Source organism: Sapajus apella, unplaced genomic scaffold, assembly GCF_009761245.1.
Source record: "Sapajus apella isolate SASKATOON/1434 unplaced genomic scaffold, GSC_monkey_1.0 scaffold97, whole genome shotgun sequence".
NCBI lineage: Eukaryota > Metazoa > Chordata > Mammalia > Primates > Cebidae > Sapajus > Sapajus apella.
The window spans coordinates 1,134,967-1,162,057 of NW_022437037.1; the positions used below are offsets into that span (position 1 = coordinate 1,134,967).

The 27,091-nt window shown below is 44.1% G+C and overlaps 1 protein-coding gene and 1 pseudogene across 10 annotated transcripts in view; both read left to right on the top strand.

The window, feature by feature from the left end:
* The window catches only part of MVB12B (multivesicular body subunit 12B), a 228,186-nt gene that overhangs the window by 103,250 nt on the left and 97,845 nt on the right, over positions 1-27,091 (top strand). Inside the window, exon 8 of one of the 10 annotated variants that reach the window (XM_032257270.1) lies at positions 13,530-19,120. The exons of the other annotated variants lie outside the window; for them this stretch is intronic. Within the exon in view, the coding sequence (XP_032113161.1) occupies positions 13,530-13,561 (32 nt within the window). The 3' untranslated portion in view covers positions 13,562-19,120. Of the gene's footprint in view, positions 1-13,529; positions 19,121-27,091 lie in introns of those variants that run through there. 10 annotated transcript variants of the gene reach the window in all.
* Positions 1,488-1,564, top strand: LOC116536055 (annotated as a pseudogene).

The window sequence follows — 27,091 nt, forward strand, 5'->3', positions numbered from 1 at the left end:
CTCTCTCTCTCTCTCTCTCTCTCTATATATATATATATATATATATATATATAGACCTGGTGTGAGTGTGGCATGTTCTTGGTAAACCCTGCCAGCCTGCAGGAGCGCCACTCTTTCCTGAGTGCTCATGAGCCACCTGACTCATAATAAGCGTTCGAAGTTTACTGCAGATCACTTCCAGACCACAGAACAATAATTTTCTTATTGTCCCTTTTAGAAAATATGATTTTTCCCCCCTCTTATCCAGTTCCCTGAAATTACCTGTTCACTCAAGTTCCTCATCGATCACTGTTTGTAATTCCAGCACCATCCTTTACATCCTGCTGGCCCTACGGACATGGATTGAGCAGGCAAGCAGCCGGCTGCCCAAGCCTCCTCCCTGCCTTCCTTGCTCTTCACTTCCCCCATCGCTGTGTCACTCCATAGGGTTCGAAGAGGCATTTCCCTAAAAAGAGAAAATGAGGGTCACTTGACTTGGCTCACTCTGTTATCCATCTGGGTTAAGGTCAGCAAACTAAAGTCCATGGCCCAACCACAACCATGGCCTGTTTTGTATGACCTGCAAGCCAAGGATGGTTTTAATATTTTTAAATAGTTGTACAAAAATAAAAAGTAATATTTAGGGACATGTGAAAATTATATGAAAAACTTTAGTGTTTGTAAATAAAGTTTTATTGCAACAGAGCCATGCCTAGTCCTTTACAGATGGTTTGTAGCTGCTTCACGTTCCAATGGCAGAGTCAGGTGTATGCAGCCAGCACCGGATGGCCCATAAATCCTAAATACTTACTCCCTGGCTCTTTACCGAAAACATTTGCCAACCCCTGGTTAGGGTCATCACTCCTAAGCCATGAGTGTTATGCATTCTTACTCTTTCTTGCTCTAAACAAAATATTTAAAAACAACCCTTTTGATGGTTATTACCTTGCTGACTGTAGCTTTCCTGGCACTGGTCTCACTGGTGTGACCCCTGTAGCTTTCTGCTTTTGGTTTTTTGAACATGCCTTTAAGACCTTACCTCTTTGAAGGGCCCTCTCCCAGGTCATGTTGATTTCTCTAGATTCTACTGCAACCCCACCCCTGAGTTTCCTGGTCAGGAGTCTAGTGGCTGATAGTTTTCTTAAGAATATCTTTCCTGAAAAGCCTTCTGTTTTAGTCCCAAATGGTGGCACTGTACCTTTTTTCCCTTGGAATTTCTTTGTATGTGTAGATGTCTGCCCATTCACACATTTCTCTTTCATCTATCCCAGAAGGATGTAAGGTCGCTCCAAAAATAGATACGGCCACATGAAAGTGGAAGTGAAGAGACACAAGTAAATGGAAATAGGATAGAAAGCAGCCATGGCTGCATGCGGGGATGTCTAGATTAGGTTCAGAGGCAGAGGCCAGTCCCTCAGGGATAAGAGAGAAGCAAGCCATTTGCTTGGGAGGAACTGAACTATTCTGGAAGAGCTGTTCTTCCTCATAAATAGGGCCCTGTGGGTCTCAGCGCTGACTCCCACATATGAATTCTTGGAAAACTGAACAAAATGAGCAAAAAATCTCTACCACCAAAATGAGTGCTTTTGTTTTCTTTATTTCTTTAGTTCTGTACTTTGCCAAATTGTTGCCACCTGAGTGTTAATTCTATGGCTACATATTAAAACTGGTAGATGTCTCAGACAGCACTGGGCATGAATGGGAGAAATATAAATATTTACAACCTGGGGGGGGTGAAGGAGGGCTCCATAAAATGCTGTAAACAATGTAACACTTGCTTTTCAATGATTATAACTCTAAGTTTGATAAGAACAGCTTATATATATCCATGTCTTGGAGGGACATCTACTTGTTTGAAATGAACCTCAAACGTCTGCAAGTTGAGTGAGATGTTTCTTACGACATGTTCTTGTGGTGGCCTCCAGCCCCTGGGACTCAGGGAATGTCAGGAAAGACAGATCTTCCCCGACCCGCTGCCCAAGTCGGCGGCACACAGCTGCGCCAGGGGCTACTTATAAGGAGAGGTGCCAGCAAGGAGAGCGCAGTGTGCCTTTTCTAACCTAGGAAGGTTGCTTTGTCTTACGGCCGGTTTTGCTTAACAGACAGGGGACCACAGGATGGGAAACCATCAGGTGCGCTCCTTTTGTGGTGTTTGTTGTTATAATCTGATTTCTGTCTCCAAGTGCACAGTTTTTAACCAAAGAAAGCTTATTTTTCTCTTTTGAAAAAAATTAACATAGTAAAATTAAGCAAACACCTATTAAAACTGGCATATAATAAAACCAAAAAATGTCAAACACCCCATGAATGCAGGATGAGCCACAGTGCAGAAACACGCACAGCCACACTGTGTGGTGAGCGCAGGGCAAGGATTGCTTTCCTCTTTAGGACCTAGACAGGTTGGCTCACTGACGTCTTCATTTATCCATCAGCATTAGGCAGCCATAAAAGTGAAGGGAGCACACAATTTCCCAGGACAGAAGCCATAACCAGGATCTGTCCTGGCAGACAGGGGTGTACTGGCCACTCTGCCTTCAGCTTTTTGGTTGTTTTGTCTTGTTTTGTTTTGTTTTTCTTTTTGATTGCTGGAAAGGCCAGCTTATTGTCCTCCACAGCTGTTCACTTTTCAAAAACCAGCCCCCTTTCAGGATGTTTGACACCAGGAAGGATGTCAGTGTGGTAAATAACTGTCCATCATCTCATCATTTGGATCATGGCTCCTTGTACAGAGAGAAGGAGGATTTTATCTGTAACTCTGAACTGTGGGTGAGCCACAGAGATCTGACATTGGAGGGGGAAAGCACAAAGCAATTAAAAATAATTAATGATTTCTGAATATCAGCCTTCTCCATGCAGTTTTAATCTAGTCCTCATTTAAATTGGAAGATGGACATTTAATTATCAGTATTATGAAATTCATGATTTATATATTTCATCCAATTGGATAAAATTTCTGCTACCAGCTTTTCATCTTATGATGAAAAAAATGTGTATCTTACAATGTGATCATTTAAAAACTCATCTACAGCATACCAAACAATTCCAAACATATTTTCCTTTCGTTTGTAGTGATTACATGATTTCTGTCTCTCAATTAGGAAAAAAAAAACTCACCCAGAAAATTGAAAATAAACTTAATACTTTAATGATCAGGAAGCGCTGCAGGGCTGGAAAATGAAGGCTAAAAGACTCAAACAATAGGGTGCTTGAGAAGCACTGTTCTTCCCTGTGTCAGGTGTGCTACCACCACCGCTTGGCACGTTGTAATGTTCATGGTTTGATGCTGCAGAATTTGCATCTGCATTCTGGGTGTGCGTGTGCCTGTGGTTCTCCTTTTCTCTGTGCTCGGGTGAGTGTGTGGGCTGAGCGAGTGTGTTATTGATAACCACCACAGAGGGAAAGAGCCACCGTCTTCCGGTGCAAGCCCCTGAATAGTGTGAGCCTCCGCATTCCCAGGTGTCCCTGCGGCCTTTGTCTTCAGTGGGCATGTTCTCTCGGCTCGGGGTGGCAGTGCATTTCTGACCCTGGCTTCCCTGAGGTTCTTTGCTCCACGGAGGATTTTCATAATCACCGACAACTGGCTCACGCGGTGGTGGGTGAGCCTATGAGGGGGTGGGCCAGGATCTGAGACGGGAACATCACTTTGGCACGGCCACCGATAATAGCATATGGGAAAATTCCTGAATGAAGTGAAAAAATATCTATAATAATGGTGCTTGAACCAGGAGAGAAGTCATTTTAAAGGCAGATACATTTTTATCATCACCCATAAGAACCATTTGTATCATCCCCTATAAGAACCCTTGTCTGTCCGTCTCCTCTTGCCTTGACTGACAATAAAATCAAGTATAAAGAGAAATAGAATAGGAAAAAGAAGAAATGAATGGGAGTGGATGGGGAATTGATCGCATGGTGTATTTGTATATCCTGATGTAAAAGGTGCGGCTGACAGGTGGCCAGGTTTGCTCTGTACACAACCATGTGTGTGCTGTCAGGCGCACGCACACTGCCTTGTTTCGATTGATGAATTGCCTGCTTTCTTGATTAAACCTTCCGTCACTTAAGAAACAAAAAGCCTGTGTTTAGATGGCAGAGTGGGACATGTCAAAAAAATCTGTCTCCTTTACCTTTGTGCAGATGTTGGGCACAGACTGTAACATGTATTATTAAAATGAATGTGGCATTTACTGTGCATTATTCCTTTCCTGGGAGAAAGGACTGTAAATTATATGCTAATAATAAGCTTTAACCCTTTCGAAATGCAAAAGATTTAAGAGTGCAAATATTCATGTAGGCCTGGCTAATTGGATGTGCTTTTCTACATCCGCCGAGGTGGCTGTGTCACTGAAGTTAATGAACAGCGTGTGCAGGCAAACACACGGGGCACTTGGGGAACTCTTTCCTTCTGGAGGTTTTCTGCAGTGCCAGTGCCTCCTCTAGGACTTCACAGAGAGATTGACCCTGAGAACCCTGAGCTGGGCTCTGGGTCATCTTACTCCAGATGAAGTCCATGGTCAGTTCAGTTCCCCAGAGTCCTCTGGAGCTGAGTGTTAAGCGAGGTCCTCTCTTCGCATGCCTGCATTCTCACTTATGGGTCTGGGCCCAGGCCTTCTGGGCTGTAGCCTGGCAGGTATCAGGCTTTGGTGCCCAGCCCTTACTTGACTCTCTTCCTTGACCAGGCTTTTCTAGCCTCAGCCCAGTTGCCCAGGTAGCTGACTCATCTCTCCACAGACCTGCTTGGGCCCCTTGCTCCTCAGATCTTACCTTTGTGCCCCAAGGGAGCCTGACTGCATTTATTCACACCTCAGACCTCACCTGCCTGGTGCTGGGGCTGTCAACAGCCAGTCCCACCTGTTCCACCAGCCCGGACGCTCCCTGCATCCTCCTCTGTCTTGCGCTGTGCTTGCCCCACCACTCCAGCAGCTCAGATTTCACCACCTTCTCTACTCTGTCCCTGGCTCTGGCTCTGAAGGCCACTCCCAGGCTTTCTCTCCACCAGGCTTTTCTGATTCCCTTCCCGCTGCTGATGCTCTCTCCTGGTTTACCCCACACTACTTTGTGTTGGAGAATTTTCACCTGTGGGCACCTTGAGAGGGCAGAGGCTTTATTATTATTATTTAATCTTTCTCAATTAAAAAACAAAAAGGAGCCTCCATCCTTGCATAGGGCATTTGGGGTTGGAAGCACAGGGTCAGAATCTTGGCTCTGACAGGTACGGGCCATCATACAGTGCTGCTGTGAGCAGTTGCCCAGGTTGTGCACTACAAAAATTATGTGAATGGCATCCCTGAGAGCTATATAAGGACCCTATACAATGCTACTTTGGGCAATGTTAGTTCTTCATACCTTTAAAAGAATGTAGTAATGCCCATTTCATTGCTGGATTGTTGTGAAGATCTAGCATATGTAAGAACATTTTATAAACCAGGAAGCAGTACAGGAATGTCACTTCTCTCCATATTCACCTCCCCTGCAGGGCTGTGATCTGAGAAAGAGCCCAAAGATTTGTTGAGAATTATCACATGGGACACGCTCGCTGGCTTGGGCCCAGCACGGTCTTCATCTTCTTAGCCTGTGCTCCCTTATATAATTTTGATACATAAGATTACTTCTCGGAGTGCTCAAAGAAAATTTCTTCCTCAGTCCAGAGAAACTTGCAATAAAAGGCTCTCTGGCATGGCTCAGCTCAGTGCCCGCTGGAAGCCGAGACATTCTGTCACGCATCGCCACTTAGAAGTGGGCTATTTTCTGTGGCAAGCAGCCTGCGATCCCTTTCTCAAGAAGGTGACAGAATGATGGCTTGGGGGCAGGAAGGAGAGAGGTGCTTGGCAGCGTGAGGCTGTGACTTCTATAAAATCTTCCAACGTACCTTTGGATTTTTTTGGTGGAAAAGTGCCTGGGGGGCAGATTTCTGCTCCAGGCTTTCATTTCTGCTTTTCCTGTGCCCCATGGGCAGGAAAAAGTTAAGACTTTTTCCAGTTAAGTCATTGTGAAAAATAAAACTATTACTAGGTGACAGATACTTCAGTGCTCTTAAATAGACCGCCACCTTCCCACCATGCTTTTCTTCCCTTTTTGGTTTTTAAGCATGGCAGAGTTTAGGCAGCTGGTTTAATGGGCCACGTCCCCTTCTTAACTTGGAAAAGGGTTAAATTTGTGGTCGAGGCAGCTGGAAGAAGCAGGGCGTGAGCCTAAATAGCTGGGTGCAGGCCCTGGCTCTCCCACCAACTGGCCGACTGGCCGAGTGAGGCCAGCAGAGCACCCAGCCTTTCTGGATTTAAATTCCACGTCTCTCCATATCAGCAGTTGCAGTAACAACGTGGATCATTTGAACATAGCAATAGATCGGCTCATTCTTATGGGACACTTCCTGTGCGCCAGGCATTGTCTGGTGTCTAAGGTGGAGGTAGTCATGCCCACCTCCCAGGACTAAAGCTGCGTGGGACGGAGCCTTGTATGTTCTACAGTTTGAGGTGCCCAGGCCTCACAGTGGCCAGCAAATGTGCATTTACTGCCCCTGGACTTGACAGACGTTCAGTCCACACTGCCTCAACTGTAACATTCCTCAACACATAAACTCAGAAAAGCCAACTTTCTGACACCTTTCTCCCTGTATATGTATCTTCCTTGTCTAGTTTTTCAGCAGAAATATGACCCCCCTTCCCCCTGATAATTCCCTGCCTTAAAGACAGCATAATTGTAGACCTGGCCAGAGAAATGCTGAACACAAAGGGAACCCCCATGAGCCCAGCTCTTCACCTGCTCTCAGCACTTCTTCAGAGGCTTACTCTGGAGTGAATGATGTAGTGTGGGTGACCAGACATTCCTGCCTAGGGGCAGCTTATGCCAAATTCCGCTTTTGTTTCTTTCTCTGCCTCTGTCTCTCTCAAAATAATAAACGCTCAGCTGAATGGGGAAAATGATTAAGGCAGCTTCTTTCATTGAAACATTTAGGGAGCTAAAGTTGTTTTTGCTTTATTAAAATGGACTGAATTAATTAAATGAATTTACTTAGTAATACCCAGCCTTCCTCCGACTTACCCTGTGTATGGTGTGGCATATGCACTTTCCGTGCATTTTGTTATTTAATACCAACAAATCCTTACCAAGAAAACCTTTTACAGATGGGAAATCTGAGGCCTTGAGAGATTGTGATCAGCTCAGAGTTACACCTGTGGTACGTGGCAGGGCTGAGATTCAGACCCTGGTCTCTGACTACAGACACTGAGCTCAAAACCCCCATACTGAGGACGCTTCTTTAGTGCAGGTTGTGTGAGACCGTTTCCCTCCCCTCATCAACTTGAAGGTTAGAAATGGCACACAGACCTGGAGTGAATCATGCTAGGACTAAATTGGTGTACTGGGTCTCAGCCCTGTTTAAACCCACGTGGGCCCTGGATGATCATCTCTGGGACCTCAGCAGAGTGAGGGCTTTGACACTTGGCTGATGGCAATGCCGGATCCAAAGGACAAAAGGAATGGGGGTACGGCTCCCATCACTCTTGCTGGGCAAAATGGTGAAGGTGGGAAGCCCAAGGCCTCCTTACTTAAAGTTAAGTGACTTGGGCAAGTAGCTGAACCCTTCTGTGCCTCTCTCCTTACCTATTTAATGGGGGTGATGGTGACTTATGGTGAGGCTTAGAACCATGCCTGGGACACAGAAAGTGCTGCTGATGTGTTGCTGTGATTGTCAGTATCCACAGCCCTGTCCTCCCAGCCCCTTCTCAGATCCTTTTCCAGCCAGGAAAGGGGTTATACCAGAACCTCAAAGAACCTCTGCCTTCGTAGTGCAGGCTGCACTGGCCTTGCTGGTGTAAACCTGGGTCTGGGGGAGCTCTGGGCACTGGGAGGTCTCTTTGCGGTGGCCTTCTCTTAGCCTATAGCGATGGTGCACAGCCCAAACCCATCTTATTGGGTCTGAACCCCAAGTGTTCTTCTTCCCTACCCTAGGTCTCCTGTGCCATGAGTCCCTGTGCTCTGCCCACAGGCGGGGCTGTTGTTTGAACTGATAGTCACCTTTGTGCTGCCTTGCCTTTCCTGCTTGGAAGCTTCATTCTCTGGATTGGGCCTCTTAGGAGCCAACTTCTCCTAAACTCAAGCCCAAGGTTACCAAGCCAGTATTATGAGCATTCCCTGTGAGCGCTCCAGAATAACCCCCACCTGTGACCCAGTCAGTTCCCAGCCCCAGCTTCCACTCCTGCCTGCTTCCAGCCCCCTGAGTCCTCCAGCTGCCAGCGTTGCTGGGCTCCCATGCTAAAGCATCTCTGAGTTAGGACAATAGTGGCAAGACATCAGATTCCAGGTTGGTGTGTTTAAACTCTCGATGGTCTGCCAAAGATGGACAGAGGCGGTGGCCAGAACTTGGGGAGAAGCTGGACAGTCGCACAAGCTTTGGTGATGAGATTTATCTTTCAGCTCTTATGCAATATGAGGGCTCCTCTTTTGTGTCAGAATGAATGCATTTAACTGCTGAGATTAGGACAAAAGAAATTCTGATCTTTTTTAGAACAACAAAGCCACCTGTCTTGTGTGGACAGAGTACCTGAATCCATCCACTGTCACACAGTTGGTGTTTGTGTCCTGAATACTAAATGGCTTTTTCCCTCTTTTTATTAATGGCCAGTGATGGTCCTAAACCCATTTATGTTTAAAAAAAAAATCTTCAGTCCTGCAGCCTGGAGTTTGGATGGAATATATTTATCACCTATCCCGGAGAATGAGGCTCCTGATTCCCCAGATTTGTCTTACAATTGTCTCTAAGACAATGAATGATGCAGAACTCTCCTCCAAGGTTGAGATCCTTTGTTAGAGAGCAGTTTCTAACACCTGACTTGTTTTATAGCATGAACGATCTCATGATCCACTGGCGAGGCAACATCCATAATTTTGAATGAGAGAGGAAAGCTTGCCTCGGTGGCCCTAAGCATCACTTCTGGTGACACACTTAGCAATCCTTAATCGCTTGCTACCTAGAGGCAATAAACGCACCTGTCTTTATGTTCCATTGCCTGTGTGTTTACCTGAAATATACCCTGCATAGCAAAATGCCAGTTTCTAGTTTCACTCCTGCCAGAAGGTCCTTTGGCTCATGAATTATACGGCCCTCACTCACCCCTATTTTGCCAAAGGTGGTTGTGCCTTTTGTAGGCCCAAGACCGCAGCTTCTTTGGCCAGGAAACCCCCTGGCTATTTATGCTTCTTGTAAAACTCTGGCCATTTGCTTGGTTTCTGAGCTCTAAGAAAGGAGATCCATCTCTGGTCATCATGTGGGGTTCAGGGTTATTCTGGGAGGGTGGGATGATGACGTCTCATTCACTGGTGTGTGCCTAATGGCCAGCCCAGGGCCTGGCATACAGAAGGCGTTCCATGACACTCGATGTTCTGTTGATTCTGAGAGGACCTGGGTCTTAGAACCGGTTCACCCTTTTGTATCCACCCTTTCTGGCTACATGACTTTAGACAGTTTATATAACATTTCAGTCTGTTTTCTTTTTTATAATTTTGAATTTCATTTTCTCTTCTGTATTTGAGGATTAGAGATAATATACATGAAGTGCCTAGTGCCTAGTACCGAGTGGGCACTCCAGACACGGGAGCTGCTGTGACTGCCATAAATATTGTTATTCCGGGGAAGTGCTGCCTATTATACCAGAAATCACTGGTCTCCTTCACCCTGAAGTGTGACCCCACCTAAAGTCCAGCCGGCGATGGAGAGGGTGCAGCTGGCAGAGGGAGCTCACGCATGGTGTGACCTTCATGGTTCAGGGAAACTTTTGACATAATATAAGGCAAACCCTCCCTGTATCAGTAATTGCTGGAGATGTTAGCTTGCTACTGGGTGAAATTATTTGAAAGAGAGAACTTCTCTACATTTTAAACCGGCCTCAGTTTTCCATGTTCCTTTTCATCAAGTGGGCTCTGCTTTGAGAAGGGATCGTATCAGCGTTCAACCCTGTCAGTGGTTTTCCTTCTTTGCCTTTCTTTTTCTTTCTCTTTGGCCTTGGCTCCATTCTTTCCAACCACCAACCACTCCCCTCCCAGAATCCTTTTTTTAAAAAGTTTCCTTCCTTGCTCCAGAATCACACCACCCACTGAGCACATCATCTGGAAGTCCCTGTCCCCGAGCTCACTTGCTGCCAGGCCGGTGGCCCCCAGAGGCTTGAAGGCCACAGGGCCATACCATCTTTTCTCAGGACTGGAGAGAGTAGATTAGACAACATCCTCAGATGTCCCATCTCATGGCAGGTTGCCGCCACCATCAAGGCTTCGGCTGTAGATGCTGGGGGACTGCCTGTTTCTTCAGGCTACGTTTTCTAGAAAGATATCATCCCTTTTATTTGCATTTAATGAGGACAGACATTTTAATCAGAGGTTAGTCATTTATTTTTGCAAACTATTGTTTTGATTCATCATTTTTGCAGATAATTAAATGGTTCAGTTGGCACAGTATGTCTACTTTATTAAAACAGGTAATTTTGGGGGAAAAAAGATGCTGTTTTTTGGATCACTGCACAAGAATTGCTTTTATCTTCATCTCTGAGCATAGTTTCTGGTTATTTTGCCAGGAGGCTCTCTCGTGTGCAGGCGTTTGGTGTCCTTTCTGGTCTGGAGGGGCCTGCCCTTTGATGATTGGGATGTTAGCAGATACACCCTTTGAAATAGGAGCTGAAGAGTAAATTCTGTGCAGCCACCTTTTAGGAAGACTATTACTTAGGTTTTAATTGGATTGGGGAAAAGAACCTACAAGTTATGAACTTTGCAGAGCAGCAGTTCTTATGCTAAAAACAGATTAATTGTAGCCCTCAAAGTGGGTGGAGTTTAAAAGTCAATTACTGCTTGTCCTATTATAATTTACACACATAGGATTTGAAAAAGTTTGTCACTTAGTGTAAAAATGAAAAGGTTACATGTACTAGTTTGAGTATACCTGTGACTTTTCATTTGTAAATGCTTTAGCTACATGTATTTGTGTGTATGCAACTTGTAGCTGTGGAGTTATAACTACATCTGTGAGCAAGATTCCTTATGAAGAGTAACCTTTAAGGTCTGTTTCTTTAAATTCATAGTGGCTCAGCATATAGTCCTTTGTCTGGCAGTCCAATTCACTTGTGGGTGCAGTGGCCGGCCCCAGAAGAGCCTAAGGGACACTCCACTCATGAGTCATGAGCTAGTAAGGGAATGGCCCTTCATGGGTCAATTTTTTAAAAACAAATTGCTCACAACATTTGCTTTCCTTGATTTTTTTTCCATGTTTGTGTCCCGAATCAGTAAATTTACTCATTGGAAGGATTTATTTTAGATGGACCAATTAAAACTTTGGGAGCTAATTTTTTGCTGAGCAGAGCAGACCTCTGAAAACACAATTTATAACATGGCTTCTGCCCTTTTCCACAGAGAGCTGTCATATGGTACTGTAACCTCGGGTGCTTGTAGAAGTACAAAATTGCTGTTCTTTGTCCTCCAGCTCTGGGGCTGAGCTGCTGTGTGGGTGGGTTTCTCGAGGCTTCCCATTGTTTTAGGGTGAACAGGGAAGTCTGAAAAGTCCAGCCCAGCCCAGGAGTAGCACGCTGTATTTGTTTGCTTGCATAAACTCCATAGTTTAATTTTTTTTAATAGGAAGCTGCTATGTAGTTCGGATATTTAAACAGTTATTAACCGAATGACAATTAACAGATTGCATAGACAGATTTTCTTTTGAAAACCTCTGAAATTGAGTACAGTTTGCAAAACTATCACGGCATAGTAATGACAATGAATTTTGATTTCCCGGAACTGATATTAGACTCCTTATTAAACTATGTGCATCTGCTTTTAATTTACTCCAAATAATTGGAAAATGCAATGAAGCTTTCCAATTAAAGCACGGCTTTATGCTGTTTAATAATACCCCCATAATATTATAGCTTATGAAGTGACAGGTGAGTTGGTGTATGAATAAAACATAAAGGCAGCAATAAGGGACAGAAAACCGGAGACAGTTGTGGGGATTTTAAATGCTGGATGTAATTTGCATATATTAATCTCTTCTTTTCAGCCTTATCAGGCGTTCTTCAGTATTTGAAGTTAAAATAGCGTTGACAGGCGGGAGTACGCTTAGTTTTTTCAAGGATTTATTACTTGTATAATTTCTGATCTTTAATAAGCAGATATGACTGATCCTCATAGTTCTATAGAAATCAGTTAATTGTTCCAGATGGCGTGTACTGATTATGCAAAATTACTTTTCACACCATTTTTTTTGTGATGGAGTTTGGAGTAAAATTAAATTTTTTATAGCCTTCTTATCATGCTGTTTTACAGTGGTTTTTCCACAGAAGTTGAATTTAATCTACTATATTACATTGACCAGCACAGTTATTCTAATGTAGCATTTTGTGATTTGACAAAGAATAATAGAACACATTGCTCATTGTTCATTACTGTGTCCCTAATAAAAAGGAACTCCTGTGTATAGAACATAGCTGTTATTTATGAAGAATGCCTAATTCATACAGTTAAAAATGCAAAATTGTATTATGAAGTAGTTCCTTTTGGGGAGAGAATATCTGGGAAAAGCAAATGGAAATAGGCTTGTTGCTACAGATTTTACATGCTAAGGGAGGAGCCTTCTTTTAATGACCATCGTGTTTAAATTGTGCTACTTCTTTGAAGAAGGGAAAAAAAAAAACAGATAATCTTATTCTATTAAGAGAGGTGTCACTAGTTGACTTGTCTTGATTTATATAATCCCAAAAGTCTTTCATAATTGAATAGCATTTATAAAAGGTGGTTACACTTTGGTGTAAAGTATCCAAAAAAAAAAAAAAAAAGTCTAAAAGGCGTCAATGGTAATTCGTCTCTAACATTTTCCAGAGTGTGGGTTTATCACCAAGGCCCTTGTGTTGGTGTCAGATCCAAGTCCAGGTGGTGTGTGCCCCTAGGTGACATTCATGTGGGCTGATCCTCGTCCAGGTTCTCAGATAACACACTCTCCACGGTTCCGCTGCTAGTGGGATGTGAAGTACTCAGCCGATTCACTCCAAAATGGGACTGAGGGGGCTGTCACCTTGATGCAGGAGTGGATGCAGTTTCTTTCCTTTAGGAAGACCTCTTCCCAGAGCACAGTGGGCTAGGGGTGGAGGGAGAGAGCATTCTGTTGCATCAGAAATCCTGTTTGGATATGTGGTATTTTAAATATAGCAGATAAATTCATAGAAAAATATTTCTATGTATATAGTCTGAAGTTTGACCTGTTTACCGAAGAGCCCATCATGTATTAAGTGTTAGCAGGACTTGTGTAGACTTGGGACATATCTCTATTTTAAGTAGAGTCGAATCCTATGTATGATACTCACTCGATCACTATGGGGTCCATCTGCTTGCTCCTGGTAGTTCTGGTCCCGCTTATCAGCAATTCCACATGCTTGAGAACTCACCCTTGTTTGAACAGACTTGAAGACGATTTGGATCTGTTTCAAGGGTTAGATTCCCTTGACCCTAGGGGAATCAGACTTTTTTTTTTATTATTTTTAATACACTTCGAAGAGCAACACTGATTGCTCTTCATACAGGGTGTCCTGGAGTGGAAGCAAGCCTGCATTGATGCCCATGAGTAGGCTCTGGTGAAACAAAGGTGAGCCACAGAGAGTGGCAGACCTGGGGGCTCTGAGAGTGCTGGGCAGGGAGCTCGTGGGTCTGCTGGGGATCAGGGCGCTGGGCAGGGAGCTTGTGAGTCTGCTGGGGGTTAGGGCGCTGGGCAAGGAGCTGCAGGGTCTGCTGGGGGTCAGGGCGCTGGGCAAGGAGCTGCAGGGTCTGCTAGGGGTCAGGGCGCTGGGCAAGGAGCTGCAGGGTCTGCTGGGGGTGGGGGTGCTGGGCACAGGGAGCTTTCAGGGTCTCCTGGGGATTGGGGCGCTGGGCTCAGGGTGAGGGTTTCTCTCTGGGAGTGTGGGGTCTCTATATGGACCTGAAACACAGAGTCTGTTAGAAGCCCAGATATTAGATTCTGTTAGAAGTCCACTGCCCATGCCACGCAGATTGTACCATGTACATTATACTATATCTGGTCTTCAAAATATTTTTGGTTAAACTCTTATTTTGTATCTACTCTGGTCTTGAAGGACATTTCACAGTAAGGTGATATATTTCGCTCCTAATAGTACTAGAATGACTAATTAAACCAAACATTTAAGAAATGTGACTCAGAGCCTAGAGGACTCTCATATGTACAGTACCAACCAAATTCTGTATTCACTTTACCTCCAGAGCTTCAAAAACTTGAAACTTTTCACATACCCTCTTCTATAAACCCAAAATGTATTTTTGTGAAAATGAAAATTATATGAAAAAGAGAATGCATAAATCAGAGATGATTAAAAATATTTGTTCTAATGCAGTAATAATTTGGTAGTAATGCTTTCATCAGTATAGCTTAAGGCTACATTAAGTGGACAGACTTTATATGGATTCTCTAATTTTAATCTTCAAAATGCTATCTAATGTCTCATTAAGACTTGCATATAATGTATCTTAAGTACAGTCATTAAATATAGTTTAGGGAGATTTATGTTCAGATATTGCTTAAAGATGTTTTAATAGGCCCATTTACTCTGATGATATTAATGAGCTCTTAATACAGACTAAGCTTCTAAAACTAGTGGTAAAGACTCCCAGCCTCAACACAACAACTTGGAATTAATACCTGGTTTGGACAGAAGCCTGAGGGTGAGTCCTGCAGACACTTCAGGGTCAGTGCAAGCCCCTTGCTGGATGGAGCCTTGTGTTTCAGAAAGGGGCCTCCTGAAACGGGGTCTGGCGGCTGACTCCAGAGCACCCATTCTGCTGCCAGTCTGAGTACAGTCTCTTTTCTCCCCCAAACTGTGCACAGGACATGTGCTAACTAGACCGAAGTACATCTCCAAGGTCATTTGAGAGGCATTGACAGCCTTGGCGGTGGCACTGCAGCCTGTAAGGGGTTAAAGGAGGCTGTTTGCTAAACTTCCTGTGGAAGCATCTGCCAGGTAAGGTGTGCACAGTCTGGCATCGTTATGTGAAACAGCTTCCCTCTGCCATGAGTGAACTGTGAAAGGTCACATGGGTGTGCTTTCATCTTTCAGGCATTCGTCGTAGCTGAAATATACATAATAAAGTAGTCCTGCTAATTCTAAATCGGAAAGAAGAAAAGCCCAACAGGAACCTCCGTGAGCCCCTCACATACGTGCACAGTTGTTCCCCAGACCCCACTTTTAAATGTGTGGCAAAAAAAATCTCTGTTTTGGTATTTCCCTCTTTCGGAGAAATATTGGAAAGTACATTTTTTTGCTTCAATTATTTTAAGGGAGGAAAAAAAAGAACCCATGAGTTCAGAGACTTTTCTAATTACTAAATTGGTTTGTTATAAAAAGATAATAGCAAATTTCTTCTTTTCATAATTGGACATTTCTTCCCTGTAGGCTAATGCAGGCACAGCCCGTGCATGCACAATAAGTTGTGCTTTTGAAGAGCCATAACTAGCTAATAACAGCTACAGTGTCATCAGAGAGTAATGGTGTGCTGATTAGCATAATTAATGACAAATGGTGGTGCGGAATTGGTGGATTGGTTTAGCGGATGATGAATGCGGCGAGGCCTGGGCTGGGGCCTGCCAACTAGGCCTCGCTGGCTGTCAGCCCTTCTGTTCTCCCGATGCAGCCCTCATTAGTCACGATGGGAGGTGCCAGTTTGTATTCTGTTTGGAGCACAGAAAACTTAATAATCCAAGCAAATGTGGCTTTCCCTTTTTCCTCTGTATTTACTCACAAAACCCTCTCACTCATTTCCATTGTGGCTGAACCATTAAGACACAGCTCTTTCCAGATCCCTCCGTGAGGCCTGAAGGCAAAACAAAAGGGAGCGTAATAGAGAGAGACAGGTATCTCAGAGCTTTCATCTGACCATCGATGAATTACTCTCACTAGAAAGACTTCTGTTTGGTGAACTCTGTTTATCTGTGTACTTACAAAGGGAAAAGAGATGAACTCAGTAAGCGATACATTCTGTCCTGAAATCAGAGTAGCACATTTATCTTTGACTTGATGAATCAGACCTAATTTGCATTCACAAATGAGACTGATAAAAATGGATTTACCTTTTAACCTTTAGAGGAGGAAAGGTATTTCTCTGCAAGATTTCTGGGGCTATCGTTTCTTAACCGATAAGAAGCCACTCCTTTATCAATAAAAATGAAAATCTCTAATTTGCATTAGTGAATGAGCCTAATTATTATATACTTAATTAGCATCTGGAAATGAGGATTATCTTAATTACAAAGCACAATTTCCCTAATAGCTACAAAACTGTAAGTTTGATCCATGTGGAAATTGGTAACTATTATTATGTAATTAGTGATAACATTAATCGTACAGAATAGTTGGATGTAATTTGCATATGCAAATGTGATTTACCTGAGCCAAACAAGTGGACCATTAATGATTAGAGCATGATATAGCTGACTGAAAGTTCTAGATAGCTGAATGGTACCTATTATGCAGAATATCTAGATTATATAGTGGTAGAGTCAGCAAGGACCTTTTATATTTAGATGGTCAGGGTGGATTTTGCTTTAAGAAGAATTAGTAGCTTCTGGGTTAAATAATGAGGCTAACTGCTTAGAGAAATAGCCCATAATCATCTCCTTGACTTTGATTTTTTCATGCTTCCCAGTATCCCTTGAATCTGAGATGTATTTTCCCTATGTACTTTAACAATTCTGAATTTTGAATCTGTCTTACAGTTGATGTGTACTTTTAAATCGGTCACACACACTCAGGAGCATAGTGAATAATGAATTTGATGGTGCAACTTACAGTTGTTGAGGGGAGAATCAGACCTTTCTGAATTTTATCCACAGGGCCCTAGAGCCTCCTCCCATCAGAACTGGTTCTTTGTATGTATCTTCTGGGGTTCTGTCTCCTTCCTCCCTCAGACTGACGCATGCTTCCCAAAGCCATGTACTCATGGTGGGGTGGATTTTAGAGTAGACATGGATGGCCTTTATGAAAATGTCATCCATAATAGCATATCAGTGGATATCATTGTTCAGAATGGGATTAAAGTTGGTATATTGATCAGTCTTTGCTCAGTTATCATGCCAGTAACAAATACCCCTCCAGATCACAATGGCTTATAGTATCACCATTTTGTAACATGTAACTTGGAAATGTAAATTGGAACTTGAGTGGCATGTATCACTATGTCACTCAAGTTCCAATTTGGAACCTTGCTCCATGTGTCTTTGGACTCTGGGACCCAGGCTGAAAGAGCATCTCCTGTCTGTAACTTGCTATTTTTATAGTAGAGGGAAGAGTGAGACCTGGAAGAAACACTCAGTGGCTCTTAAAGCTTCTGGCCATAGTGGCAAGGCCTGCAGCTGGCCAACATCAGTGGGGAAAGTATATCCTCATCTCCCAGCCCTGCCTTTCAAACGGCAGTGGGCAGGTGGTCATACAGGGACGTGGGAACACAGACTCGGGGATGGTGACACTACCCACTGGAGGAAGCTATTTTGAGTTTAAACTCGGTAATTATACTGGAAAAAAATAAGTGAATCTGAGACATTAGATACCTTCCTAGAGTCTAGCAAACACTGGCTGGTAGTGTCTGTAGCGTTTCCCTGTGCAGGCTTTTATCTTCGACCCCCCAAGAGCTTGTGTCCTCCTGGGGTGGTTAGGCAGAGCCCAGGGGTTTTGTTAGGTACTGCAGCACAGTGGAAGTAGCACTACTCTCTGAAGTTGAAAGTGCATTTTGACCATTTCCAAACGTGAGACCATGATTCTTTTCTCTGGAACTCCGTTTGCCTAGCTGTAAAATGAAGCTCTTGGACAGAGTGGACCTCCTGTGGCTCTACCCTTCCACCAATCCTCTAAGCACCGGTTCAGGGCCAGGCATCCTGCAGGGCTGAAGCAGAGGTGCAGAGAGGTTTTGCCTCAGGGCACAAGGGACTGAGGTTCCAGCTGAGCATGACCTACCCCTCATTTCCTGTAAGAACCTAATAAAAAGTTGGTTCCTGGACCAAAGAGTTCATGGATATTTTTTCCTCTTTTAAAAAATAAAAAATAGACACAAACCTTTTCTTACTTGAATGATAAAAGTAACGTGTTCATTGTAGAAAAGTTACAAAATACATGAAAACATAGGAAAAAAAATAAATATCAGTTACAACCCCATTACCCAGAGAAACAGTATTTCAGGGTATGGCATTTTAACATTTTTTTTTTCTGTACCATATAGTTACATGTAAAAGTGTATGTCTACCTAATTGTCCTTTCTGGTACTTTTGAAGTTAGATTTATTGAGATACATTTACATGTAATAAAATCAAGCTCTTTATGTGCACATTTCAGTGACTTTTGACAAATGTCAAATTACATGACAGCCACCTCCAGAAACAAGTTACAGAATATTGCCATGAGTCCCATAAATTCACTCATTTCTATTTCCAGTGGTTCCCTCCCCATTGCCAGTCCCTGGCAGTCACTTGCCTGCCCAATGCTGTCGCATACATGGAATCATACCATATGTAGCTTTGTGTGTCTCTCAGCATAATATTTCTGAGAGTCTTCCATGTTGTTGCATGTGTCAGGAATTTGTTCCTTTCTAACACTGCGAGTGTCCATTCTGCTCTGAGACCTGGTCACGCACCTCATTCCTTATCATTAAGTGAGGTGGTCCTCAGGCTGGGATTAAGGATTGTATAATCCTCCCTCTGATGGATACAGTGGACTTTCCCTAGCCAGTCCTCAGCGGCTGCATATTTACATTGTCTTCGCTCCCGAAGGTTATATTTTGGTGAATATTCCTTTGGATAAATATATAAACACATTTTTAAAGATTTTGGCATATAAGGATTGAATTTGTTTACACTTCTGTGTATATGAAAGAGGTTTGTTTTGTTTTCCCCACAAGCCTTGCTAACTGGCAATTAGTTTTTAAATTTTTTATCAATTTGGAAGGTGAGAGGTATTGTATCATTCATTCACATCTCCGTGATTACTGCTAATGGTACCTGTGTTGAGCTTTGTCCGTCTGTCTGTGGCTTCTCTTCCATTGCAGTCTGACCTTGTTCCTGGAGTTACAGGAGCTCCTTCTGCAACAAGCTCTTCTTTTGCTCTCACGTTACTTCTGCTTGTTTCCAGTTTCAGCTTTGCACTTTCATTTCACGTTTCCTTTATGTTTTGTGTCTTTGCCGTCACATTTTAGAAAAGTCTTCTCCGTCTTCTGGTGTATTCTAGTACCTTCATTTTTTTTTAACATTTAAATCTAAAATTGTGATTATTTTTGGTGTGTGACAAGGTAATAATCTAACTATGTTTTTCCAAATTATTATTGAAAAATAATAAATAATCACTTGTTAAGTAATCTTTTTAACCAATTCATTTGGAAAACAATTATATAATAACCTCTTATTGTAATGTATTTTGTGGCTTATGTTGTGTTCCATTGAGTTGAATCCATATTCCAATGGGAGGATCACACTTTTAATTATTATAAATGGATGTATTTTAATTTCTTACCTTAGTCTTTGTAGTTATTTTTCAGAATGTCCTGGTAATAATGACTTTTTTACCCAGTTGAAATGTAGAATCACTTCAAGTTCCAAGGAAAATACTTTCAGGATTTTGATTGAAGAAAACATTGAAGTTGTAAATTAATTTGGGGAGAGTGGTCATTTTTTAAAATATCCGATCTTTCCTTCCAGAGATAGACTCTATTTATTCAAATGTCTTTGTATATTATTCAGTAAAGTATTATAGTTTTCTTTGGTTTCTGTTTATATAATTCCTAGGTTTTAAACTTTGTTGCATTGCCCATTGTGTTGGTTTTGTTTTTTGTTTTGTTTCTTTTTGAGACAGGGTCTCACTCTGTCACCCAGGCTGGAGTGCAGTGGTGTGATCTTGGCTCACTGCAACCTCCACCTCCTGGGTTCAAGCATTCCTTCTGCCTCAGCCTCCCAAGTAAATGGGACTATAGGCGTGCGCCACCATGCCTGGTTAATTTTTATATTTTTAGTAGAGACAGGGTTTCACCATGTTGGCCAGCCTGGTCTAGAACTCCTGGCCTCAAGTGATCCTTCCCCTTGGCCTCCCAAAGAGCCACAGCTCCCTATTATGTTTTAATTGGTGATTAAATATTTAATGTATATAGTTGAGTCTTTCTCTTTTTTAGAGATGGGGGTCTTACTATGTTGGCCAGGGTGGTCTTGAACTCCTGGCCTCAAATAATCCTCCTGCCTCAGCCTCTCAAAATGCTGGGATTACAGGCCTCTGCCACTGCACCTGGCCCTATTGTTTTTTTAATCTTCATTTGGTAACCGGCCACCTCTCTGTATGCTGTTACTTCCAGTCGCTTCCAGCTTGTTTATTTGGATTTTCTTGGAAGACAACATCATCTGCAAACACAGATCATTTTATTTCCTTGATGACATTTATACCCAATTTGTTTGTCTTGCTTTGTATTTTTCGCTACAACATTGAAAGTAGTGGCAGTAGTTTTCATTCTTTTGTGGTTCCTGACTTGAATGGGGATGCTTCTAGTGTCCCACAGTTAAGTCTGATATAGATTGGGAATTTGGAAGAGACAAGCCTTGATTGTGTTAAAGGACCCATTCTCTATTCCTATTTTCCAAAGAGTTTTTTTTTTTTTTTTTTTAATTCAGGCACTAATGTGAATTTTATATTAAAAAATTCAGAATCTTTCAATATAGTGTAGTATTTTTTCTCACTTATCAATAGATACAAATTATTTTGTTTTGATGAGTTAGCATTTAGAAAGTTATTGTTATATTTCTGAAATAAATCTTTATTATGGTGCATTCCTCTTTACACATAGTGCTAGATTTGAGCTGCTGCTATTTAAGTTAGGATTTGGGCATTTATATAAGAAAGATCAAGCTTAATGCTTATCAAAATGTTATTTTTGTGTGATCTAAGTTTTTTTAAATATAAAAATATTTCTAAAATATTAAAATGGCTGTTCATTTAGGGGAAAAAAGAACACACACACACAAAATCCTGTCAACTAAGTGGGCCTGGAAGCAAGAGGCATTTCAAGGAGATGGAGAACTATTTCAGTTTCTTTCACAATTAGTGATTTTTTTTCAGGCTTTCTACTTTTTCTTGAGTCAGTTTTATCATTTGTCTTTTTTGAAAGAAAATATAGCCATTTCACCTAAATTTCATCTAAATTTTAAAGTTTATTGGTATGAATTTTTACCTAAGAGTTTATGCCTACAGTCACATATATATCCTAATGTTATTTCTCTCTCTCTTTTTCTTGGTTAACCTTGCTAGGTATTTATTTGCTTTATTTTTCTTTTCAAATAGCAACTTTTAAATTTATAAAGGCATTAGACTTTTGCTTTATATTGTTTAATATATTTTTATCTGTATTCGTTTCTTTTTTAAACTTTTTTTCTCTTTTCTTGAGACAGTGTCTCACTCTGTTGCCCAGGCTGGAGTGCGACAGTGTGATCTTGGCTCACTGCAGCCTCCACCTCCCATGTTCAAGCAATTCTCCTGCCTCAGCCTCCTGAGTAGCTAGGACTACAGGCATGCACCACCATGCCCAGCTAATTTTTGTATTTTTAGTAGAGATGGGGTTTTGCCATGTTGGCCAGGCTGGCCTCCAACTCCTGACCTCAGGTGATTCACCCACCTTGGCCTCCCAAAGTGCTGGGATTACAGGCATGAGCCACTGCGCCCGGCCACCTTTTTTTTTTAACTTTATTCATTTTAGTTTTTTTATAGCTTCCCTTGAATGGTTCCCTCATTTGTTTTCTGTCCTTTTTTGATTTTTAATAAAAATATTTAAGGTTATATAAATTTTCTTGTCTGTTGCTTTGGTGGCATTCTGTAGCTTTCATATATTGTATTTATTTATAAATACATTATTTCAGTTTTGATTATCCCTTTGACTCAAGTGTTAGAGAAGATGTTTCTAAGTAATCAAGATTTTTTAACCTTAATTAATTTCTACTTTTATTACATAATTGTCAGAGAATGTGGTCTCTATAATTTTTTATTTTTTCAAATATATTTAGTCTTTGTGATCTAATATATATAACAGTTTTAGTAAATGCATCATCGATACTGGAAAACACATCTCTCTGTCACAGTGTTTGAGATACACACCCCCCACCAGCAACATATTTTGGTCACATAGGATGGATAGGTATGTACACCCCCATATAGATATGTACACACCTATACAGATATATACATTCATCCATTCTGTTTGACCAAACAATGGTAGCTTTTGCTTTGCACAGTTCTTCTCATGTCAGCATCATTTTGATCGTCGGTTTTATTTTGTATGTTTCAGTGCAGTGTTATTGAGGCCGTGAAGGTTGATGACGGCTAAAGGTCTATTGTGTATTTTACTCTTCATCGAAATAGAATTCCCCTTTCGTGGCACCTCGCATTTTTGGCCCTAAGTTCCATGGTGCTCCTGTCCCTCGTGGCCCTGGCTCTGAGTGCTGCCCCTCCTCCTCCCTTCACTCTGGCCAGGTGAGGCTTCTTCTCTGGGGGCTTTCCTCCTTTGCTGTGGTTGTCTCTTCTACCAGAGAGAACCCACCTGTTCTCCATCCACACCCCTGCCAGCCTCTGACCTGTGCAGTGTCTCCAGCTCTTCCCAGAATCCCTCCCTGGCAGCTTCTTTCCTCCTCTGCTGGTTCCTGTCAGCACTGCAGCCTCCCGTGCACCCTGAGCACGTGTCTCTCAAGTGCCCTCCACATGCACATCAGCTGCCCTCCCCCACTTCATCCCCTGCTACAGGCACGAGCCCCCCTTTCAGAGTTTCCCTGGCCCCAGGAAGACCATGCATATGCTGCAAGTCCAGCCCTGCTCAAGGCCTTTCTTTGCCAAATAATCACCTTGTTATTAAAGGAGCCGATTATGCTACTATACTCTTCTATTCTTACGGTTCACCCTGAAACACCAGTGAATTTGCTTTTTAAAAATTACTTCAAGAGCCTTGTGTTAGGCCGTTTTGTGTTGCTATTCTGTGTAATTTATAAAGCAAAGAGATTTAATTGGGTCACAGTTCCGCGGGCTATACAGGAAGCTCCAGCATCTGTTCCTGGTGAGGGCCTCGGGAAGCTTCTAATCATGGTGGAAGGCAAAGGGGAAGCCGGTGTTTCACATGGCAAGCACAGGAGCAAGAGAGAGAGAAGGGAGAGGTCCCAAATCTCCATGAATTAATGGGGCAAGAACTCACTTGTTACCAAGAGGATGGTGCTGAACCGTTCATGTGGGATCTACCCCCATGATACAACCACCTCCCACCAGGCTCCATGCCTCCAGCACTGGGAATCACATGTCAACATGAGATTTGGAGGAGGCAAACTTCCAAACCATATCAAGCCTCATCCCAGAACTTTGATCATTGGAAATGCTTATGTGAAACCTTCCCATCTTCCCTGGTGATACTCCAGGGGCCCACACCACAGCACTAGGCCATGTGGCATAGAAGGAAGGGCAGGGGTTTTAGAGACTGACTCCGTCCCTGGCTGGACATGATCCCATAACTTGCCAATGCTCCTGTCAGCTGCCCAGCTCCTTACACCTGTCTCTCAAGGGGCATTCATTCATTGGGCGGTTACCAAGGAAACTCCTGTGTGCCCAGCCCCAGGGTCAGGCGTGGTCAGTAACGCACAGTCTTGGCAGAGAGCCCCAGGCAGTGAGCAGGAATTTATAGCACATGGGGCCCCTACACACCAATTGGATGCGACCTGCCACCATACAAATACAACCTGCGGAAATCAGATGTGCTGGTCCCTCTGTTGAGAAGTCTCGGTGGCCGCAGGCACATGCTGCACTCCACAGAGCTGTCCTGGCAGATGGCGACAACCGTGGAGATCCGCAGGCCCTTTCCTTCGCAGGTTTGCTGTCTGACAGGCAGGCCTGGCCTCCCTGGCTTCCTGTCATTAACGTGGTTTCAGATGAGAGTGACCCCCCACAGCACCTCCTTGATAAGGCTCATTTCCAGAGGAAGGCAGAGAGTCATTCTTCATGGTTAAGAGTAAAGGACAGCCTTTAATTTCAGCAAATTTAGCCACTTCCTTTCTGCCCGGAGGCATAGGAATATTTCGGAACCTGGACAGGGCTGGCCTGGTTCTGAGTAGGTGGTTCCCAGTATGTTCTGAGTCCCATGGGCAGGTGTGCTTAGGCTGGGGGGGACTGTTACATCATTACCTGTAGTGAGAGATTGGCTTTTGTCCTCTCCTGACTGGCCTTACCATGGAAAAGCAAGTGACTTTTGTGTCCGTTTGGTTTCAGGAATAATAGTCAATATTTATTGAGCTAAGTCACCTTCACATATAAACTCATTTAATCCTTGAAACCACTCTGCTTCCCATTTTACAAATAAAGAACTGAGACTCAGAGAGGTTAAGTGACTTTCCCAACGTTGCACAGCAAATCAAGGCAGTGGCCCATTGGTGCCTTCATTGTGCCTCCCACAGAATCCATAGCAGGCTTTCTCACTTCCTCCACTCGTAGTTGTAAGTGGCTGTCTCATTTCCTCGGCTAGCACTCCATGAGAGGTGCCCTTGGTCTCCTCGCATCTAGCATCAGAGTTAACCATGAGAGTGCTGCAGTCAAGTTCATGTCTCAGCCTGGGTCTCCCCTGTGGCCAGTGCCTGGAAGGGCCCCTCAGGTGATGAGTCCTGCTGCTCCCTGCACTGTGCAGAGCCGAGCCCCCGCCCCTCCCTGGGAAGGAAGGTCTGGCTCCCAGGCGGGCAGTGGGCAGGCTCCACTTCCTCTCATTAGGCAGCCTAATGGATGGCCGGCTGAGCTTGCAGATCTGTCCGGGGACTAGTGGACTCTTACCGCCTGCTCCCAGAGCAGCCTGGGATGCCAGCCCCCATTGGGGTGGCACAGATGGCAAGCCCAAATGACAAAGTAAACTCCAATATGTCTTGGAGACATTGTCAGCCTGCAGCTTATTTGTCATGTCATAGCAGCCTTGTGGCCCAGGGACGTACTCCCTCCCCGGCCTGCTCCCTCCCCATGTGAGGATTATTTACAGGAAACTGCATTTGATAGGGCTGGGGAGGGCGAGGACATAGAGATGGAGGGGTGCCAGAACAGACGTTGGTCATTTTCTCATGTTTGGGAAATTAATAACAGTCACTTACCTAGCATTCACCCAAACTCTTCTAGTCTCTTAGCAACCCAAAGAGGTGTAGCTATAATTAATCCCGGTTTACAGACACAGAAACCAAGGCACAGAGAGCTCAGTCGACTCTCTCAGCCATACAGCTAATGAGAGCTGGGATTCCAGCTCAGGCTGGTGCAGTGGAAGCTGCAAGGGCACTTGCTGCTTACTCAGGGCTGGGTTCTGGGAGGCAGATCAAGCAGGAGGAATGACACTCTGTATCCCAGGGATGTCCTACAGCCCCGCAGGTGCAGACCAGCTGTGCCACCCAGCCCAAAAGGGGACACATTAAGCCAGGGCAGTTGCAGTGTTTGGCCTTTCTCCCATGGTGACTGGACCCTGCGGTGAGTGACTGTGGCTGGGGCTGTGCTGGGCAGCAAGGCTCATATACTCCATCCCGAGTGGCATCTCTGCATCACCGGAAGAGCAGGGGTTGGAGGAGGAGGAAGAGGTCTGGCAGGCTGAGTGTGCCCAGCCTTGCCTTTCGCACCGCCACCGCCATGGGGAGCCAGGCCTTTCACAATCTGGGCCTCAGTGTCTTTAGCCGTAGAAACAAAAATGGAGGCACGAAAAGCATCATCTGAGAATTGCAGTGAAGATGAAATGAGATAAAGCTTACAAAATGGCCCAGCCCACAGTGGGTGCTCACCACTACAGAGAATGGCTGGGAAGCATTGCAGAGGGGACCGTCTCAAAGGTGTAGGCCCTGTGCTGCACCTCCAGGTGGAGGAGGGGGTCAGGGACAGGTCAGGGGTACTTAGTAGAGGGTCTCGAGAAAATGATCTCGAAAGCTGCAGCCCATCCAGGAAGGCTCTGTGAGAGCTGGATTCAAGCCCAGGGGAATGGTCAAGGCCGCATCTCCCTGTCCCCAGCTTCCACAAGCAGTAGTAGTTCAAACCCACCAGGACAGGGGAGCTGAAAAGCTAGACAGAGGAATGAGGCCCTGCAGGAGCTGCCTGGTGGGACGCAACCCTCCCACTGCCTTCCAGAGGCAGGAAGAGAGGAGGCACAAGGGCCATGGGTGGGTGCCCGGGACTCGTGTCGTCTAGAGGGGGTTTATTTATCTTTCTGATTTAAAGATGCCCCTGAACCCACAGCCTCTGGTCACACGTAAGCAATGAAAAGCCAGGTGGAATATGAAGAGCAGATTAGGTTTAGCCATGTGACTGATCCCAAGCTGTTTGCCAAGTCTCTGTGTAAATTTCATGCAGGTTGTGTGATTGAGGACACCTGGAATGCCGCGGGCTTGGTGGTTATGAAAATCCCACTATTTCATTCCTTCGCGCCGCTCACCAGTTATATGCATGTTGAACTGTACCATCAGCCCCATTCCCAGCAGCCCCTGTGCATGTGGGAGGCAGGGGGTCCTTGTGTCATACACCAGCAGATGCACCTACTTTTTCTCTAGCAGATGAAAAAAGGAAGAATGTGACTCAGGGCCTTCAGCTCATGCATGTGCTCACATGCAGGCACATGCAACTAGGGCTCCCAGGGAGAATGTGCATTTTAAACAATAGACCCAGCCTAACTCCTGCTGTTCAGTTGGAGGCCGTTCTGCCAGCCCGGAGCCCCAGTTACTCGCTGGTCACTCTGCTTGTATCTGGGACACAAAAGGTAAAGAAGACACGGCCCGCCTTGGAGCCTGGGAGGCTTTCCCGCCTCAGTTTGGGCCAGCACGGGGGCACTTAGCTCCAGGCATGTGCAGACTCGGGGGGCCCATGGGGCTGCCTGGGAGCCGGGGACATGTGTTCCCTGTTAGAGCGGCGTCCATTTGCTGATTTGGGGGCAGCCGGTGCAACATATTCGGCAGGGTCTCAGGTCATTTGGCCGAACTGGAAATTGGTTCTATCCCAAATGTTGCTGGAAATAACAAGGCAGCTGTTGAGCCTCTCTGTTCTCAGTTAATAAGTGAGAAAAGTGTGTGAGCCCGGCAGAGGAAAGAAGG